Genomic DNA, 20,319 nt, shown 5'->3' with positions numbered 1-20,319 from the left:
GTTTCCACCACCTCTTCCAGGAGACTTTTCCATGCATCTACCACTGTTTCCGTAAAAAAGTATTTCCTCAGATTACTCCGAAGCCTATCATCTCTTAACTTCATCCTATGCCCTCTCATTGCAGAGTTTCCTTTCAAATGAAAGACTCGACTCATGCACATTTATATTGCATAGGTATTTAAATGTCTCTATCATATCTCCCCTCTCCCGCCTTTCCTCCAAAGGGTCTCCTGACCATTTGATATTTCTTCTCTCTCCATGCTCACCATCCATCTTCTATCTCTGTGTATGTATTGTTCCCCATGTTCAGCATCTCACTTCTATGTCTCCTATACATCCCTTTCTAGTATTTCCCCTGTGCCCATCTCTCTGCCTTCATCATCTCATCATTCTATGATCCCCTCCTCCTGTGAACAGTATCACGCCTCTATATCCCTAGGGGCCTCCTGTCCAGCATCTACTTCTGCGGTCTTATTCTCCCCCATGTCTAGCCATCTTCTCTGTCCATATACTACCCCATGCAGCATTCCCTTCTGTCCTATGCCCACCATCCCCCCTCTTTTTGTATATCTCCCTGTGTCCAGCTTTTCCCCTCTCTTACTTCCTTACACCAATGCGTCTCACACTTTCTTTCCTCCCTCCATTATGTTCAATATTTCATTCACTCTTCTTTCATCCCCTTGATTCAGCTTTTCTCTTTCCCTTTTCTTCTCTTTTCCTCCCAGAAGTCATGCACCTCTCTCCCTTCCCTCTAGCCCCTATCCCATGGGTCCAACACCACTCTCCCCTCCCTTCATATGTGGGTCTGGCACCTCTCCCTTCCCTCCAGCTCCACTACACCCAGCACATGAGCCCAGCACCTGTTTTACTTCTCCCCGCAATCCCCAGACCAGATGCAGCAACTATTTCCCTTCAGCTCTAGCTAGCTAAGCAGCCTAAGTAACCTCCTCCCTCTTTGTGGGTGCAGCAGCAGCCCTTCCTCGTGGTTCAGCGGCCCCCCTCCCTCCCTCCCTATCATGGGTCCAAAAGCCTCCCACCTTCCCTCCCTCTCAATCAAGGGTGGCAAAAAAAAAAAAAAAAAACAACAAACAAAAACACAAAATCAAAAAAAACCAACACACAAAACAACAAACCTGCAACACTCCTGGGTTGGCCCCTTCGCACCTCCTGGGACAGGCCTACCAGCCTCTTAGAAGGTTCCTGCATGCAGGGCTGCTCTGGAATCTACTTGCCATCAATTCCCTCCTTCCATTGGAGCAGCCCTTTATGCAGGAAGCTTCTAAGAGGCTGGTAGGCACAAAGTGGCTGACCCAGGAGAGTCGTAGGTTTGTTGTTTTGGAGATATTTTGCTGCCCATGATCGGGAGGGTGCGAGGGAGGGGTCTGCGAGACTCATGAGGAGGGCTGTTGCTGCACCAGCGATCGCGATGGAGGGTTGCTGGACCCACATGGCGAGGAAGGGGTGGAAAGGGAGGCAACTCGCGGCAGATCCTTTACTGCAGGGACAAGGCCATTCACCGCTACATGTGACGGTGAATAGCCTTGTCCCTGTACCCACGGCAACCAATTTTCCCCCCATTCCTGCAGATTACCCACTGTGTCATTCTCTTCCACCACAGTAGCACTGCCTGAGAAGACTTGGACTGCCTGACCTTCCAGAGTCTTCTGCAACTTCTGTAAGGCCAGCAGAATGGCTCAAAGTTTTAGCCTGTTAATCAATCACTTTCTTTGGGTGATCAATCAATGACCCTGAATCAGTCAATGGTTGCAGTGACCCTTCCAGCCTAAGAGACTGGCATCTGTCATCACAATTACCCAGAAAGCTATGCACAGGGGTATACACTTGGTTAGTGTCTGAGGTAGGCGCTACCAATCCATATTGGCCTGGGTTTCCAAAGTCCAGGGCATGGACCTCAAGAGTCCGTCTAAGGAGACCACTACAATAGCAATGCTGTTTTGTAGAGAACACATGTGGGCTTTCGACCAGGGCACCATATCTCTGCTGTGGCCACCATGGAGCCCAGTACATGCAGATAGTGCCATGCCAATAGAACTGGTTTGGCTAGCAAGCTTGTTGACCTGTGCTGGCAATATGCAGCAGCCTGCCTCAGCTCCTAAAGTAGCAGGATCAAGCAGGAGAAATCACAACCTCAAACATACATCCTTCCAATGATGAATCTTCAGGTTGCCAGTCTGACCAGTATCCGTCCGGTGTCCAGCCTACGAGAACTACAGATGCACAAAAATTGGGGAGGGGGGAAGCAAAGGGATAGGCAAAACACAGCTGGCCACTGTGAGATCCTGCTGAGCAGTAGGTGAGCAATGCTATCAGATACCACAACGGATTAACCTGTCAGCTGCAGACCTCAGTCTGCTTCTCCTCCATGAAGGAAGAGCTGGATCTTTGACTAAGGGAGCTCCCAGCATCAAAGGAATAAAATACATGAAAAAATAACCAAAAATAAAGAATTATGCAGAGCAGATCAAAAATACTCCTTCAGGCTCTAGTGCAAAAGTAAAAAACTGTAGGGGGCTGCAGAGTCCTCTGAAATAGGAGGGATTGAGAAAAAAATCCAGAGTGGATGCCTTCTGCAAAACTCGCAAGCACGGGGAATATAACCTGCTTGTCCAGAATGACATACCTATTGCACTAGAAAAAAATGTTTGAAACTATGTTAAGGGAAGATAATTGGGTTGAATTAAGGGTGTTATAATTCACAATCAAACAAAAGCTATGATTACAGTTTTGTATGCTGTTTTTGGATTTTTTTGACAATTCTAATAAAATGTTTGAAATAAAAATTTACTACTAGTCAAATCCAGGGAGCAGCTTGGATAAAAATTAAAATGTTGGAAACTGACATATTTTCTAGTGGAAGATTAGGTTTCTACCTTTAATAATCTTCTGTTAGTCCCTGTAGTATTCCATACACTAGGTGTTCAATCCCAATCCGCAATCTAGGAGTTGTAGAAATCCAACATTTTTCCGAGCACATGCTCCTCCCCCCTTAGACTGAGAGCTAGAAACATATCCAGTTTCAGTTGAGTTCCAAAGCCAAGTAACATACCTGAACAAATCCATAACAAAGGGGTATGGGGGAAGATCCCCAACAACACAAACAATTTCTGAACTAGTCTGCTCTGCAAAATATGAAAATAGTAATGAACAGGCACAAAGGCAATACAGCAAATCATTGAGGAACAATGTAGAACCTGCTGCATACAACGAGCACCCACATCAGACAGCCTTCAGTAAATCATACTCACAGAAGTGGAAAACTGCTCACAGGACCCGTCAACTGGTTGGAAAGACTTCAAAGCCTGCAATGAGAACTGAGGCAGAAAGAGGCAGGCTATTCAACAACTAACTGCATACGGACAGAGCAGGTCGTATGGAATCCAATATGGATTAACAGAAAGAAGATTATCGAAGGTAGAAACCTAATCTTCCATTCTGTTATGTCCCTTCCGAATTCCATACGTTAGGTGACGTACCAAAGAAATGGTAACAGCTAGGGAGGGATAGAAGAGCCTGCCCTCTACATCGTGCTTGCAGAAATTGAAACTGGATATGTTTCTAGCTCTCAGTCTAAGGGAGAGGAGCATGTGCTCAGAAAGTGGATTTCTGCAACTCCCAGATTGCAGGTTGGGATTGAACACCTAGCCTATGGATTCAGTACACTAGGTGTTCAATCCCTTCCCGCAATCCGGGAGTTGCAAAAATCCAAACACTTTTCTGAGCATGCTCATTCTACCTCAGAGAGAGAGTTAGAGCACCCTACAGTTCAGTCCCAAAGCCAAGCAACATACCAGAACAAATTCATGACAAAATAAGGGAGCATGGAGGAACCTCCCTGGTAACATAAATTTCTGTTCCGGGCTGCTCTGCAAAACATGAAAATAAGTAACAGACAAAAGGCAACCCAGAAAAAACATTGAAGAACAATGTAGAACTAACCTGCTGTGTGCAGCTAGCACCCACATGAAGCAGCCTTCGGTAATATGCATACTCACAGAAGAGCGAACACCTCACAGGACTCATCTACTGGCTGGAAGATCCAGAAGCCTGTAAGGAGAATAACAGACACCAAACAAAGTAGGCGATTCAGAACAACGGAGCTTACACAGAGAGGGTGGGCTGTACTGAATCCTCCAGGGACCAACAGAAAGAAGATTATCGAAAGTGAGAAGGTGACACCCTAATCTTCCATTCTGTTACGTCCCTTCCGGATTCCATACTCTAGATGATGTACCAAAGGAATGGCAGTGTGTCTAGGAAGGGACAGAAGAGCCTGCCCACAACACAGAGGTCCCAAAAACGGCATCATAGCGAGCTGCCACATCATCCAGAAAAACAGGTAAAGGTACAAAGAGAAGACCAATGAGGCACCCTGCAAATTTCATCAAGATGAATCACACGAGACCTCGCCCACAAAGCAGCAACACTTCAAGTCAAGTGGGCCTTAAGGAAAAATTGGTAACTGTATGCTGCGGGCAACGTAAGTCGCAGAAATGGCCATACGAATCCAACAACCAATAGAGATCTTAGATGCTGACCTACCATGCCAAGGCGGAGCAATCTTGAAAAAGAGATCAAACAATAGAGCAAGACTCTCTTGGCATCAAATTTGCATAAAATCTGATCCTTTCACTCCGAGCCTGTGGAATGAACTTCCTGGTTGACATGGAAAAGCGGAAAGGAAGGTACAGCATGGAGAACTACTCATATTTCCATAAGTCGGAGACGGTTCCCTGCACAAGAGTTTGATGCTCCGAAATACGCTGTGTCGACACAATGGCAACCAGAAACACAATCTTGATCGTCAGATCCAGAAGAGAAGCAACCTTCAGTGGCTGGAATAGGGCTTCCACAAGGCCCTGCAGAACTATGGTAAGATTCCATGCAGAGAAAGGATGACATAAGGGAGGTCACAAGCGAAGCACCCCTCTAGTCACATTGGGATGAGCAGGAAGTGAACTAGAACCCCTGTGTGTGTGAAGCACGAAAAGCCTTTAAGGGAGGCCATCACTAAATCTTACCTAACCTTCGGGAAGAAAAGCCAGGACCACCGAAATGGTATCCCCACTTGGGCTCCCTTAGGACCTTAGCACACCACTATTGGAAAGCCTTCCAGCCCTTGGCATAAGAAGCCATAGTAGAGGGTTTCTTGGAATTCAAAAGCATTGAGATGACATCTGAATAACCGTCTCATCAATGCTGAGCGCTCCAGAGCCATGCCGTAAGACCAAAGTGCTATGGATTCGCCATAGGCACCAGACCCTGACTGAAAAAGTTGCAATGAAAAGAGTTTGAGCTTCCTGTCCCATTGAAGATGGATGAGATCTGCATACCACGAACAACAAGGCCAGTCCACAGCAACTAGAGTCACAAGGCCAGGATGTGTTGCTATCCGGTGGATGATCGGTTCAAAGGCCATGGAGGGAACAAAGGAACTCATGAGCTGGCCAGAGCTGAGCCAAGGCATCCAGCCCTAAGATTCTGTGTTCTGTTCTTCAACTGAAGAAATGACTGGCCATCAAGTTCTCTGCTGAAGCCCACAAGTCCATCAGGGGCTGACTCCAATGCTGTACAATAAGACAACTTTAGTCCAATACCAGTGTGTTAATTATTAATTCTAACACCAACCCTCTTCAATGGTAACAAGATTTAACAAAACTAGGTTGGTATGTTCAAAGGTGAATGGTTTTTTTTTTAAATACCTCAGCCCCACCACTCCACTGCTATGTTTACTTCAAAACAGCGGGAGATTTACGTGGTAACTCATCATAGGTATTGGTTTTCTAAATGCTGTGGCAATTTTACGATATTATTATCATTTTTGTAAACTAAAGTAATATATTTATATAAACTAAAATAGTATAGTATATGTACTTAGCTTTTACACACAGCTGGACCTGGGAGTCTGACCCGAAATGTTTCGCACAAACAGTGCTGTTTCAAGGGTCTCCCGAGGCCGCCGTTGTCATCCGACTCACAAGTACAACTTCTGTGAAACTTCTGTGAAAGAAGTTGTACTTATGAGTCGGATGACAACGGCGGCCTCGGGAGACCCTTGAAACAGCATTGTTTGTGCGAAACATGTCGGGTCAGACTCCCAGGTCCAGCTGTGTGTAAAAGCTAAGTACATATACTATACTATTTTAGTTTATATAAATATATTACTTTAGTTTACAAAAATGATAATAATATCGTAAAATTGCCACAGCATTTAGAAAACCAATACCTATGATGACTTACCACGTAAATCTCCCGCTGTTTTGAAGTAAACATAGCGGTGGAGTGGTGGGGCTGAGGTATTTTAAAAAAAACCATTCACCTTTGAACATACCAACCTAGTTTTGTTAAATCTTGGTACAATAAGACAGAACACTTTCAATGAGAAGAACTATTCCCCCAGGTCCAGGACTTCTCAACTGAAAAAATCTACCAGTCTGTCGACTCCAGTCACATGCGCCTCCGAGAGACAGATGTTAACTACACTCAGCAAAACAGCATGCAAGCTTCAAGGCCCAAGGGAGCTCTTGTGCCCCCCTTGACAACTGACATACCCAACTGGAGTGGTGGTGTCTGAGAACACACACACTGCTTTTCCTTCCAGAGTGTGCTGGAGAGTGAGCAACACCAGCCGAATTACCCAAAGCTCTAGACCAGGGGTAGGGAACTCCGGTCCTCGAGAGCCGTATTCCAATCGGGTTTTCAGGATTTCCCCAATGAATATGTATGAGATCTATTTGCATGCACTGCTTTCAATGCATATTCATTGGGAAAATCCTGGAAACCTGACTGGAATACAGCTCTCGAGGACCGGAGTTCCCTACCCCTGCTCTAGACAATCGACCAATGCCTCTGATGAGTCTCCTGCCCCTGAAGCGAGTGGTCCCCACAATGAGCACTCAATTCGACAGTCTGGCATCCATCATAAGAGGGATTTACTCTGAAATCTGAATAGGCTTGTCCTAGCAGAGACCCTCCCCCTAAAGCCACCAGCGCAGGCTGCTGCGAGCTGGATAACGCTACAAAGACCACCGAGAGAGGCGGGAATCCTGTACTGGAAACATGTGCACTCTGGCCCAGGAGACTACCTCCTAGGAGGCTGCCATGGACCTCAGTACCTGCAGATAATGCCAGGGTGTGGGAGCTGGAAGATCCAGGAGATATCAGATCTGCTGCTGAATTTTCTGTCTGTGTGGCTCGGGAAGAAACACAACCCTACCAGTGTCAAAGAGAAGGCCCAGATACTCCAAAGTCTGTGACAGCGTCAACTGGCTCTTCTTGAAGATGACAATCAAACCCAAATGCTATAGCAGCCACATCATAGTCTCCACCGAACGTTTGCACTCGTGTCAAGACAGAGGATGATCTGAAGGGAGGGTGTGAAAGTGAAGAACGTAACCCTGACGAATGATGTTTAACACCCAGAGATCGGAGGTGATGAGATCCCAATGATTGATGTAATGCTGAAGCTGCCTCCTATCGGCTGAGGAAGTGATTGCAGAATGGGAACTTTGGCTATGCTCATGAGGAACACGTCAAAAAGGCTGTGTGGGCTTTTGTTGAGCAGCCGGTTGCTTAGGTTGACGACATGGCTGCTGTATCTGCTTTCTAGGTGAAGGATTATTAGGGGTAGCAGCCTTAGCAGCAAATCTACACTGGAAAGAAGAAGCAGGCTTGAAAGGTCGAGAGGCCTGTGGCTTTTTAGGCTTTACCAATGTGTCCCACTTGGTCTCATGGGCAGAAAGCTTCTGTATGGCAGTGTTGGTAGAGTCTCCAAAAAGTTCATCACCAGACACAAGAGCATTTGCCAGATGGTCCTGGTGGTTTACATCCAGGTCGGAGACACACAGCCACGCGAGACTTCTCATAGCCACCGACATGGCTGCTGCCTGGGAGGTGAGCTCAAACGTATCATAAGTAGAACAAACCATATATTTTCCGAGTTGTAAAACAGTGGAGACAAGATTCTGAAAATGTTTGGTCTTGCTTGTAGGAATATATTTTTGAAATACTGAAAACTGTTTGACTAGGTGTTTCAGATAGCAGATGTAGAAATTATAATTTCCTGCTCGGTTTGCTAGTATTGCATTCTGCTTAAAGGCGTCTGCCAAACTTATCCATTGTCCTGCCCTCCCTGCCAGAAAACTTTTTCAAAGTAGATTCCACCACAAGGGACTCATGAGGAAGTTGTGGTTTGTCAAAACCTGGAAGTGTCAAGAAGGGAGGGAGATCCAAGATGGCTGCATGTTAGTTCTGGTGTTTCTTACCTCTCCTGCGGGGCCGGCTAATAACTTGTTGTTCTTCTACATTGTGGTTCCCCCTACAGAGATTTTCTCTCCTAATGCTGCATACTAAAAGGAAAGGGGTTTGAGAACGGTATCCTCCCAACTCAGAACCTCCACGCCGGTGCAGCAACAAACCCTCGAGAGGTTTTTGAGCCAGCTCACAACCCCGGAACCAAGAGAAGAGGGTCCTGCTGAAAGTTTGGACGATGGAGCGACAAGCTTCTTAGGGCAAGAAGTATCGCTGTCCCCTCCGGTATCCAGCACACCGCCGTGTCCGACATCGGCACGGGTTACCCCGACAGGGGTTCTGGGGGCGGAAGTCGCAAACAGGACCTGAGTTTGGAGGAAGGAGCACCCGTGGGAAAGACAGCCGAGCTATCGACTTTGGGAGTCCCAGCAAGCTTGCCGCTGTTCCAGACTCCTCCGGTGGTGACACTGGAGATCATTTGGCAGGCCTTGCAGAGTCTCCATAGTAAGATGACTGAATCTTCAACAGAGGTACTTAATCTCTCAGGAAAAGTTGATAACTTGACTAAAATCATTGAACAGAACAAACATGAATCTATTGAACAAATAGCCTGTGTTAAAACTGAAAGCAATGTTACTTACCGTAACAGTTGTTATCCAGGGACAGCAGGCAGCTATTCTCACTAGTGGGTGATGTCATCCGACAGAGCCCCGATACGGACTTCTCACAAGCATGTCTTGCTTGAAGAAACTCAGAAGTTTCGAGATGCCTGCACCGCGCATGCGCCAGTGCCTTCCCGCCCGATGGTCCGGGCGTGTCTCCTCAGTTCAGGTAGCTAGCAGAGAAGCCAACCCAGGGGAGGTGGGTGGGACGTGAGAATAGCTGCCTGCTGTCCCTGGATAACAACTGTTATGTTAAGTAACATTGCTTTATCCCAGGACATGCAGGCAGGTATCGAGATATTCCTTCGAGTATCGAAACCCTGCATCGAGAGTAATGTCCATGTCATCCGCCATTTGTCTTAGAAATGAGGAAAAGGATAGCTGGTCCGCCAGCGCCGGTCTTCGAGAAGGACTCGACGAAGTCGAGGCTTCAGGCTCCACCAAGGCCTGTGAACAACAGGGCGAATAAAAAACCTCAGGGTCCGCGAACTCCGGGCCCGGAGGAGGAGACCCAGCCGAAGCAGAATATCCCATCCGGGGCAATTTCTTCTGAGGCGAGACTGTCGAGTGTCGAGAGGAATGCCTCGAGGAATGTCTGGATCGATGCCCCTCACGATGTCTGGACGTGGATCGAGCCCGCCTGTGAGAATACTGGTCCCCAGAAGCCTCCAAGGAGCAGATAGGACTCGAGGCAGTCGATCGAAGAGGTGGAAGAGTCGGTGCCTCCCCAGAAGCCGCCCAGGTTTGATAGGGGGTCCGGAAGAACTCGTCCTGCCCCCTGCTATGCCCAGGACTGGGAGGCCTCGAAGGTGGACGCCATACTGTGTCATGGGGTGGAGTAATAGGCTCCAAAGGAGGCAGTTCACTAAGGGAGGCTTTTCTCGAGAGAATCGGTTCCAAGGGAGGCATCTCTCCAAGAGGGGCCTTCTTCGATGGAATCGGCTCCAAGGGAGGCATGTCACTAACCAAGGACCACCTCAATGAGCCGGACACCGCCCGCCGCTCCTCCACGCCGAGCAACGAGGTCGAGCGGCGCGGAGGAGGGGGAGGGGGCGGCCCGCCCCTCGGGACCGGAACCAGGAGGTCACCCTGGATCGAGGCAATCAGCCGGGGACCCATGGTGTGCATGAGTTCCACAAACTGAGCCTCCAGAAGGGACTTCAACGAAGCCGATAAGGAGGGATCCGCACCAAACGGGGGCCCTTCCGCACGGTCTCAGCGCTCTTTCGGTGCAGCGTGCTTCTGCTTGCCAGCCTTCGGCACTTTAAGCACCACCGGTGGAACCATGGGGGTCGGTACCTGTTCTGAGGAGACAGAAGAAGGCACCGGCGCCGAGGATGAGAACGAGGCCGGTTTCAGAAGGCCCGAAGCATCCGGGGAGGCAGAGGGCTTTGTCGACGAAGTCGAAGCACCAGTCGATGTCGAAGCTGTAAAATCCAACGAAGCTTCCATCTTGAACATGGACTCCCACAGCAGGCAGCGGCGCTTAAACGCTCGCGCCATCAAAATGGAGCAAGGCCAGCATGATTTCGGAAAGTGATCCGGACCCAGACACTGGAGGCAGCGTCGATGCGGGTCAGTGAGCGAAATCGCGCGCTGGCACTTGCTACACTTTTTAAAACCGGTTATCGGCCGGGACATAGGCCGGAAAAGCTCCGCCGCAAGATCGAAGGCGTGGGGCCCCAGCCACGCGGCCGACCCGGTGTCGGATGAAAAATTTTTTTATTTTTTTTTTTAAAGAAATCAAAGAAAGAAACAAACGCACGGGAGAGCCAAAAAAACCCAACCCACAGCAATAAAGAAGGCAAAAAACAGATTCAATGGGCGCAGACTTGAAGTTGAACTTCTCAGCTCCGCGGAAGAAAAAGAACTGAGGAGACACGCCCGGACCATCAGGCGGGAAGGCACTGGCGCATGCGCGGTGCGGACATCTCGAAACTTCTGAGTTTCTGCAAGCAAGACATGCTTGTGAGACGTCCGTATCGGGCCTCTGTCGGATGACATCACCCACTAGTGAGAATACCTGCCTGCTTGTCCTGGGATAAGTTAAAGATTTAAAGGAAATAACTTCAACGTTGGATAAAGATAAGACTTATGTTCATTCAAAATTGGAACAATTCGAGAATTTTAATAGGAGGCTAAATCTACGGATATTAAATTTTTCTAAATCACCGGCTTTAAGTCCCCTTGACTACTTTAAAAAACACCTAATTGAAATTCTTAATATCCCTCAACAAGCTATTCCTCCTATAAACAAAATATACTATATTCCTAGTGTTGCGACTAAACCTGCTGAGGGAGGGAATTTGGTGGTGGAAGAAAATTTGACGGTAATGTTGGAAGAATCTTTTGCTGACATTAAAGAAAGGGGGACGCTATTAGTCTCCTTAGTGTTTGAACAAGATTTAAACCTTATAATGAAACTTTACTTCCGGAATTTACATCAAGACTTCTCAGGACAAAGAGTTTGGATTTATCCTGATGTATCCAAGATAACACAGGATCGTAGAAAAGAATTCCTGGCTATGCGTGATGAGACAAAAAGTTTGGGAGCTTCTTTTTTATTGGCATATTCTTGTAAATGTTTGATTCGTTACCTGGGAATTAAGTACACTTTCTTTTTACTATCACAATTGAGAGCCTTTCTGGACCTTAAAAAGATCTCTAGAGATAAATAATGTATTAGAACTGCTGGAAGTAATAATTGGGGCTGTTTAGCGTAATCAGCTTTCCTAATAAGGCTTTCCGCAAAGAAATCAAGACCCTACTATTCAAGAAATTCACCCAAATGTCCTAATCCCTTCCTTTCCCCCTCTCTCCCCCTCTTAGAACCCACTCATCAAAATTGCTTTAGACCTTACGCCTTAATTGTAATTTGTATTTCTCTTCCTGGAAATGTCCAGTTATCGTTCTGATGTAATCCGCTTAGAACTGAAAGGTACAGGCGGAATATAAGCCAGTAATGTAATGTAATGTAATAATAGATTGTTTGTTTATTTTTCTCTCCATGGAATTATAGATCTCCCTCTCCTTTATAGAGGTCTAAGAAGGATAATAACTGAAACGCCACATTTATAATTTTGTTTCCTTTTGATGTTTTTTCATTTTCTGTATTTCTGTAACAAGTGTATTACTTGTGATATTTTTCAAAATTAATTAAAAAATAAAAAACCTGGAAGTGCCAGCACCTTATAAAGTGACTCTAGTTTGTTAGGAGCCACCAGAATGGAAAGTGGAGTTTCAAAGTTCTTGTAGAAAGTTTCTCTCAAGATGGCATGGAGTGGCAACTTCAACATCTCTAAATATTCTTTGCTATATTTACAGTCCGCTGCCAAAGAAATGTCAAGATATGTTCCCATTTGGCGGAGAAATTTGGAAATTAACACTTTTCCAGAAGGAGAAGAGGCTCTAGTGGGAGAGTGGCGTGGTGACCCTGAAGCTGAAGTCCTCCTCAGCAGTGGATGGTGGCTTCTGTTCCAAATCTTCCAACAAGTCAGACTCTTGTAACAAGGAAGATGATCAATGTCAGTACCGATGGCTCAGAGTCGAAGTCTCGAAGTGCTTAGACTTACGTGAGACTTTACCTGACCTCACTGGAGTAATCTTTCTGGAAATTTGAGATGAGAAAGAATGGTGCCTTGATGGTAGACAGGTCAATGCCCGTATCAAAGGTGTCCACACCATTGGAGCATCCATGACAGGTGTTGGTGTCATAAGCTGCTGCCGAGACTGGACCTGCATCGTAAGAATCGATGTTGACAGTGGCATGAGCCGAGTCGGCACCAACAATTGGAAATGCTCCCCCAATTCTTCCCTAAGCAAGCAATTTTTTGCTTTAGGGAGAGCACTAGTACCTTTGGCTTTTTTGCCGATACTACTGGTGCCGCTACACGGTCAGGTGAGGAAGATGCCGATGTAGAGGCACTCACTGTAATGGGGCCTGTGCACTTACGGGATATATGTGAGGTCACCATAACTTGGCTCAATGCAGCTTTGATCTGCATCCTGGAGCGGGTAGGGGAAGGCTTCTTAGCCAGCTTACCAAGAGGAATGGTGTACTGTGACACCAGAGTCAGCATCAGTGGATCTCCTGGTGGCGATGCTTATGGTGTCTTGGTCAATATGGTCGATGCCAGTGACGATGTCAGCTCCCCCTCCATAGTGACACCGAACAGTTTTTGCTGCTGAAGATGACGCTTCTTTAGAGTTCTTTTCTGCAAGGAAGAGCAGCAGAAACAGGTTTCCGGGCAGTGCTCGGGTCCCAAACACTGAAGATACCAGCGATGATAGTCAGTCATAGAAATAGACTGAGCACTGCGACCGCACTTTTTAAATCCCTTCAGCAGGCATGACATCAGTGGGAACACTGCCTCAGCCAAATTGAAACCAGTGGCCAAGGTGGACGAAGAAGCCCTGCCGGGCCAAAGACCCACCAATGCGATGCAAGAAAATTGGAAGGAAAAGTTTTTTGTTGTTTTTGTTTTTAAATGAAGAAAAATAATAATCATATAAAAAAGAAATGACTAAAAAGTCACAAAGCACGAGAGCGGGAAGGCATAGAAAAAAATTTAATCAGCCATTGAAAAACGCTGTTCTTAGCTCCGCAGAAACTAAAACTCAGGCGGGAAGACACTCGCGCATGCGCGGTGCGGGCTATCATTAACTTTCTAAAGACTTAAAGTGGCGATGCACTTTTTAAGTGTCCATACCGAGGCTCCGTCGGTGACGTCACCCATGTGTGAGAATATGCTGCCTGCTTGTCCTGGAATAATGGAGGTGACAGGCATGCAAATATGCTCCATGCATATTCATTGGCCTGGTGGTCCTCCAGGACAGGGTTGGGGGACCACTGCTCTAGAATATACATGTTTAGGTCTTCAAGTCTCTTCTTGTACTTCTTTTGGTTCAAACCCCTTACCATATCCGTCGCCTTCCTCTAGGCTGCTTCAAGTCTTTTTAAAACCTTCACCAGATATGGCCTCCAAAATTGAACACAATACAGAAGAACATAAGTAATGCCTCTGCTGGGTCAGACCAGAGGTCCATCATGCCCAGCAGCCCGCTCACGCGGCGGCCCATCAGGTCCAGGACCTGTATAGTAATCCTCTATCTATACCCTTCAATCCCCTTTTCCTTCATGAAAATATCTAATCCTTTCTTGAAACCCAATACCATACTCTGTCCTACCACACTCTCTGGAAGCGCATTCCAGGTGTCCACCACCCTCTGGGTGAAGAACTTCCTAGCATTGGTTCTGAATTTGTCCCCTTTTAATTTATCCGAATGCCCTCTCGTTCTTGTAGTCTTTGAAGGTTTGAAGAATCTGTCCCTCTCCACTTTCTTTATGCCCTTCATGATCTTGTAAGCCTCTATCATGTCCCCTTTAAGCCTCCGCTTTTCCAGGGAAAAGAGCCCCAGTTTCTCCAATCTTTCAGCATAGGAAAGGTTTTCCATACCTTTTATCAATCTCGTCGCTCTTTTCTGAACCCTCTCGAGTATCGCCATGTCCTTAAGGTACGGCGACCAGTATTGGACGCAGTACTCCTGATGTGGGCGCACCATCGCCCGATACAACGGCAAGATAACTTCCTTCGTTCTGGTTGTAATACCTTTCTTGATGAAATACACCAAGTGTGGTCTCACCAATAAACTATATTGGGGCATCAACTAAACTAAACTAAACCTTAGGTTTGTATACCGCGCCATCTCCATGGTCATAGAGCTCGGCATGGTTTACAGGGATTGTAATGAGAAAGGAACTCCAGGGAAAGGGTTAGATGAAGAACGGAGGAAAGAAGAGGGTTAGAGAGCTAGGATGTCAGATGGTTATTCCTCTTTCTATACAGCCTAGCATCCTTCTGGCTACAGCCACTGCCTGGAACAGACAGGGAAAAGTGCTTGAGTACCTGAATAAATCCATGTAAATGGGAAAGAAGGAAGGAAGAGAGGAACTTTTAGATCCTCAGACACAATCACCCCCCTCTCTATCTGTGCTTATCAGCCTCTCACCTCCCAGCTCATACTGTTTCCTCAGATTTCTATCCCCCAAATGCATCACTCTGCACTTCTTCACAATGAATTTAGTTGCCAGACGTTAGACCATTCTTCTAACTTTTGCAAATCCTTCATGTTTTCCACTCCCTCCGGGATATCCACTCTGCTACAAATCTTATCATCCGCAGAGACCAACCTTACCTTCTAACCCTTAAACAATATCACTCAGACATATTTAACAGAATCGGACCAACACCAATACTTAAGGTATTCCACTAGTCACTTTTTCCTCCTCCGAGCGAATTCCATTAACTATCAAACCTCTGGTGTCTGCCATCAACCAGTTTCTAATCCAGTTTATCACTTTGGGCCCTAACTTTAGCCCATGGAGTTTATTCAAGAGCCTCCTATGAGGAACTGTGTCAAAGGCTTTGCAGAAATCTAAGTAAATTACATCTAGCGCATGTCCTTGATCCAATTCTCTGGTCACCCAGTCAAAGAATTTGATCAGATTCATTTGGCACGATTTACCTTTAGTAAAACCATGTTACCTCAGATCCTGTAATCCATTATTTTCTAAGAATTTCATTATCCTTTCCTTCTGCAACTTTTCTATTATTTTTCTAATAACCGAATCCAAGATGGCCGCTGCCAGCAAATTTGCACCAAAATAGCAAAAATAAAGAAATTCCGAAAGTAAAAAATTGCAGTTTGGGGAGTGGGAGACCTGGACCTTACCCTTAGAAACTCTGAAAAATGAGTCTTACCATGTTCCACAGACCACCCCCGAAGTTCCCACAGGAAATAATGGAGGTGTGCTTACAGTCTGTGCAGTGCCTGCCTGTCAGCTTTGTTATACTGCAGCTGAATGGAAGAAGAGATTTTCTGCATCAGAAACTGCTGCAAAGGACTAAATTTGAAGATCTTTGGACTGCCAGTTGAATAGACTCTGTAACCTCTGTCCCCATGAAACCACTTCATGCGGCAGGGAGCAGGAAACGCAGCCTGTGCCCTGAAACCTGGAGGGACTTTTACTCAAGACACATATATCCTATGCTTAAACCCTTGACAAAGTCAGTGAGCAAGCAAACTCCCAGGGGAATGGACCCAGAGTCCAAGAAGTGTCGCACACAGCAGGGCTGGCTCCATAGGTCCATCGAAGTTTCTCTGTGAAACAGCAGTCCAGCTCGGCGGTCTACATCCTTTCCACCGACAGAGGACCTCCATAAAGGGACCTCATGGCACTAAAGCCACAAAAGACCATAAATCTTAAGCAAAAAAGAAAAAGATGCAGAGCAGAAGACTTCTGCATGGATTGCTTGCAGAAACTGAAACTGTAGGGGGCTCTAACTCTCTGAGGTAGGAGGAGCATACTCAGAAACATGTTTGGATTTCTGAAACTCCCAGATTATGGGAAGGGATTGAACACCTAGCGTACTGAATTCGGAAGAGGCGTAACAGATAATAGTATAGAAATCTATAGCATTTATGAATGTGCAATTCTCTTCTAGCTGTTCACAGTACATTGCATGCAAAGCCACAGAAATACATAATGAAATGCAAAAAAGAAAAAAAAAAACCCAAAAATGAAATGAAAACTTCAAATTCCCTAGGAAAGTAATTTCCAATCTTTTTGTGGCTTTGACCCCACTGATTACAGCCAAATAAAACCATGTGACCTCTGGAGGTGCAGTGATATACCTACGGAGAGCCCACCTATGTTGCGACCCCTACAGGAAGCTCTGGTCTACACACTTCTGACTAATTACTTGCTAAACTCGGTTTTTATTAGCCTACCTCCACAGTTGCCTTCTTGCTTGGTACTTGTCACCAGCTGAAGTTATTCTGGACTACCACGTTAATTAATTTCTTAATGGTGTCTGATAATTTCTTAACTGAATGTATTGTTCTGTTTATTTTTAATTTGTGTGTGCATCATCATTGCTTTTTTTTCCTGCAGTGCTTTATTGAGATAGACTAAACATTGTGCTCTTAAGAAAAGTAACAACTTACCTAAGAATCATTTTTAATCTGAATATTTCTAAGTTCTTAACAGTTTCTTCTTGCCCTGGGACTCTGGAAGCTAAGTTCTTCAGAGATTTGATTATCATAGAAAGAGCATCATTTTTGGCTTCATTCTTTGCTTCTTTTTTCAGTTCATCATCAGTTAAATTCTCTAGAAACTGTGGAACCATTTCTATAATTGGAAGGAAGTACTTCTTCACTGTGTGCAGTGTTAAAAAATCATAGCATTGGCCAAATGGTCTGCAAATGAGTAAACAGAAAAGGATATTACTGTAATGTACTATTTCCAGGTAACTAGGTAAATGATCTTTAGCAGACAATGTCTGGAATGATGGTAATAAAGTGTAAAGATACAATACAGCATTTACCATATGACGGTAACTAATTTTGTGCCAGCAAAATATTCAAGGACCAATCTGGAAAGACTTTCCATGGCCTTCAGTCCTTCATACAAATCTGGATGTATTTTTATAACCTGAATCATCCATCAAATTGGAAATGTATTTTAGGTATTTTAGGCATTCTAAGATTTGACCAGATCAAATCCCTGGCCAAGAAGCACTGAGAGCAAAAGGAACAAGACAAGGATAGAACAGACTGCTACTTTGTAAGTGGGTTTTTTTAATATAATTTATAACAAAGTACAGGCAGTCCCCAAATTACAAACACCCAACTTAAGTACGACTCATACTTAAGAAAGCAGTCATGGTTTCATTTGACTTCACTGAGCAGTATTTCCAGTGGCATAGACTCCTACACTTCTCCTGCAGCAGATTCAGGAATGAAGCATGGTCATATTAAGAACAATGTGTGGTTGTGCATGCTATACCTTAGAGCAGTGGTCTCAAACTCGCGGCTTGGGGGCCACATGCGACCCGCCAGGTACTGTTTTGAGGCCCTCGGTATGTTTATCATAATCACAAAAGTAAAATAAAACAGTTTCTTGATCATATGACTCTTTAGCTATAAAGTACAATATTATTATTAAGACTTAGCCAAAAGGAAAGATTTATAAACTATAAAGAGTTACCTCATGCAGAATTATCGTTTCTTTAATAAAACATTAACTATGTTTTCTGAGGCCCTCCAAGTACTGACAAATCCAAAATGTGGCCCTGCAAAGGGTTTGAGTTGGAGACCACTGCCTTAGAGGGAACACTGGAAGGGACAGGTGGCCCTTTTGTCAGCTGGGAGCAGAGGTAAGTACTGTAGAAAGAATCTTAAAATCTTCAAGTTCTGAGTTACATACAAACCCAACTTAACAGTTTTAAAAACGTTAACTCGTTCTTAACTAGGGGACTGCTTGTACTGAATCAGAAAAAAATAGTAATAAAATAAAAGATCATACTTGATGAGTGCTGCTATTATTTGAACATTCAGTGCTGAGCCACTCATAAAGCGATCGTGCAGGATCTGAAACCCATTTAATGTGCCAAATTTGTTGATGAGATCTACAAGCCAACCCTAAAAAAAAAAAAAAAAATACACACACCAGTAAATAGTTCAGTAACAACAATATAAAACATTATAGAGTGGAACTAAGGACTCTCTAGCAGCCACCAAAGACCACTTTTTTGGGGGGAGGTGAGAATCTGGGATAGTTCCAGACAAGAAGTCAAAAATCTGACTGCAACAGGGAGGGAAGCTAGCAGGCTGTCTGTTCAAGGACTGCCACTGGAAGTCTTGGCAACCACTTTTCAGCCCTGAAAGAGCACAGGAAGGAACAAGTGAAAATCACTTCTACCCCAAGCCCCGGTACGCCTAGGGGTCCTACCACTGGGCCCAGGAGGAGGGTGGGTTGTGCCTCTTTGGGGTGGGGGATGAAGGAGGAAATTGTCAGATCGAGGGGGGGGGAAGAGGCTGACAGCAGGGAACTGCCAATGCGGGCAGAGGAGGGACTCCACTGGGAAGGAGGGTGGGTGGGTGGATGGATAAGAACATAAACTGAGGAGGTATTTTTTTTTTTTATTCACAAATGATGAATCTTATGCAACCAGAGCAGATGCCGTGGATGATTCGTATTTCCAGTTGGGAGGAAGTACTCTCTTTGTCTTATAATAACAAGCCAGCCTGTGAATTCTGCTTTCAATCAAAATCAGGCGGAATTTAGGGGAAATGGTATCTTGGTTTATATTAAAATATATACAATACATTGTTAACAGGATTCAAAGTGGAAAATACAGTGTATACAGATAGCCAGCTGCTGCACTGTGGCATCTATCTAAAGGACAGAAGAAGAATGGAGGCATACTAGTTTGTTGGTCTGTGCAACTGTGGACCTTTAAGCCCCCAAGTAAGGTGAATGGAAGAGCAGAGTAGGAAGATTAGTATTAAAGAGGAGTCGCACCAGGGAATATGCCTGTTTATTGGGGTTCTGTGTTTGTGGGAGGAGAAAGGACTCTGGGACTAGAGAAGGGCTACTCAATTCTAGTCCTTGAAGTCCACATGCAGGCCAGGTTTTCAGAATATCCACAATAATATGCATATGAGAGATCTTTATGTACTGCCTCCATGATAGCAAATTTCTCTCATGCATATTCATTGTAGATATCCTGAAAACCTGGCCTGCCTGTGGACCTAGAGGACTGGAAATGAGTAGTCCTGGACTAGAGGAATCTGTTAGGGAAATGTCATTGGCACACACCAGTGAAGTGGCATTACATGAGAAACTGTTAGCTCTCCCTTCAGCTCCTTTAGATCAAATGTGATCTCCACTTAAATAGCACACAGTACCATTACCGAGCAATACAATTTAAACAGATGGTTGAGAGATCCCTTCAGCTCCTTTAGATCAAATGTGATCTCCACTTAAATAGCACACAGTACCATTACCGAGCAATACAATTTAAACAGATGGTTGAGAGATCTCTGTCTCTCAAAACATCAAGTACAAAAACTGACTCTCAGGGTTTCTGGTGTGAAGTGATGACGCTTTATGAGATTACAAATGTGCGAGTATCAGTAAGGCAAAACATGCTGAAAATGGAGAATTGCACTGGAATGGTGAAGTGTGAGATGGTGGCATTTATTTTTTATATTATTAGAAGTGTGAGATAGTAACATGAAGGCAGAAACCTTGTAAAATTTTAAAATTATATGGGAAAAATGAGATTATAAGAAAATATGAATAATGGAGCGAGGGAATAAATTTGGCACACCTTTATCACACCTGAGCCTATACTATAGGATGTAAAAGGCTGTTGAATTAAATTGATATTGTTTTAGTGATGCTGGAAAAATAGAGTTACAGAAGCTGCACAAGGCCATGAACAAGAAATAACATAATAATCACATGATTTTTTTGTAATTCTGGGGATAATGAAATTTAGGGTCAGTTATGAGGAAAGGCCTAACTGTAGTCTCTATAAAA

General features: G+C 45.0%; 1 protein-coding gene across 4 annotated transcripts in view; it reads right to left on the bottom strand.

Moving 5' to 3' along the window:
• The window catches only part of USP9X (ubiquitin specific peptidase 9 X-linked), a 589,740-nt gene that overhangs the window by 444,401 nt on the left and 125,020 nt on the right, over positions 1-20,319 (bottom strand). For all 4 annotated transcript variants that reach the window (XM_033949377.1, XM_033949378.1, XM_033949379.1 and 1 more), the window contains 2 exons: positions 18,298-18,413; positions 16,938-17,189 (listed from right to left, as the gene is read on the bottom strand). In XM_033949377.1, the coding sequence (XP_033805268.1) occupies positions 16,938-17,189; positions 18,298-18,413 (368 nt within the window). The remainder of the gene's footprint in view (positions 1-16,937; positions 17,190-18,297; positions 18,414-20,319) is intronic.

Source organism: Geotrypetes seraphini, chromosome 6 (genome assembly GCF_902459505.1).
Source record: "Geotrypetes seraphini chromosome 6, aGeoSer1.1, whole genome shotgun sequence".
Lineage (NCBI taxonomy): Eukaryota > Metazoa > Chordata > Amphibia > Gymnophiona > Dermophiidae > Geotrypetes > Geotrypetes seraphini.
Note: the sequence above shows the minus strand (reverse complement) of the source record. Positions and strands in the feature narration are given on the sequence as shown.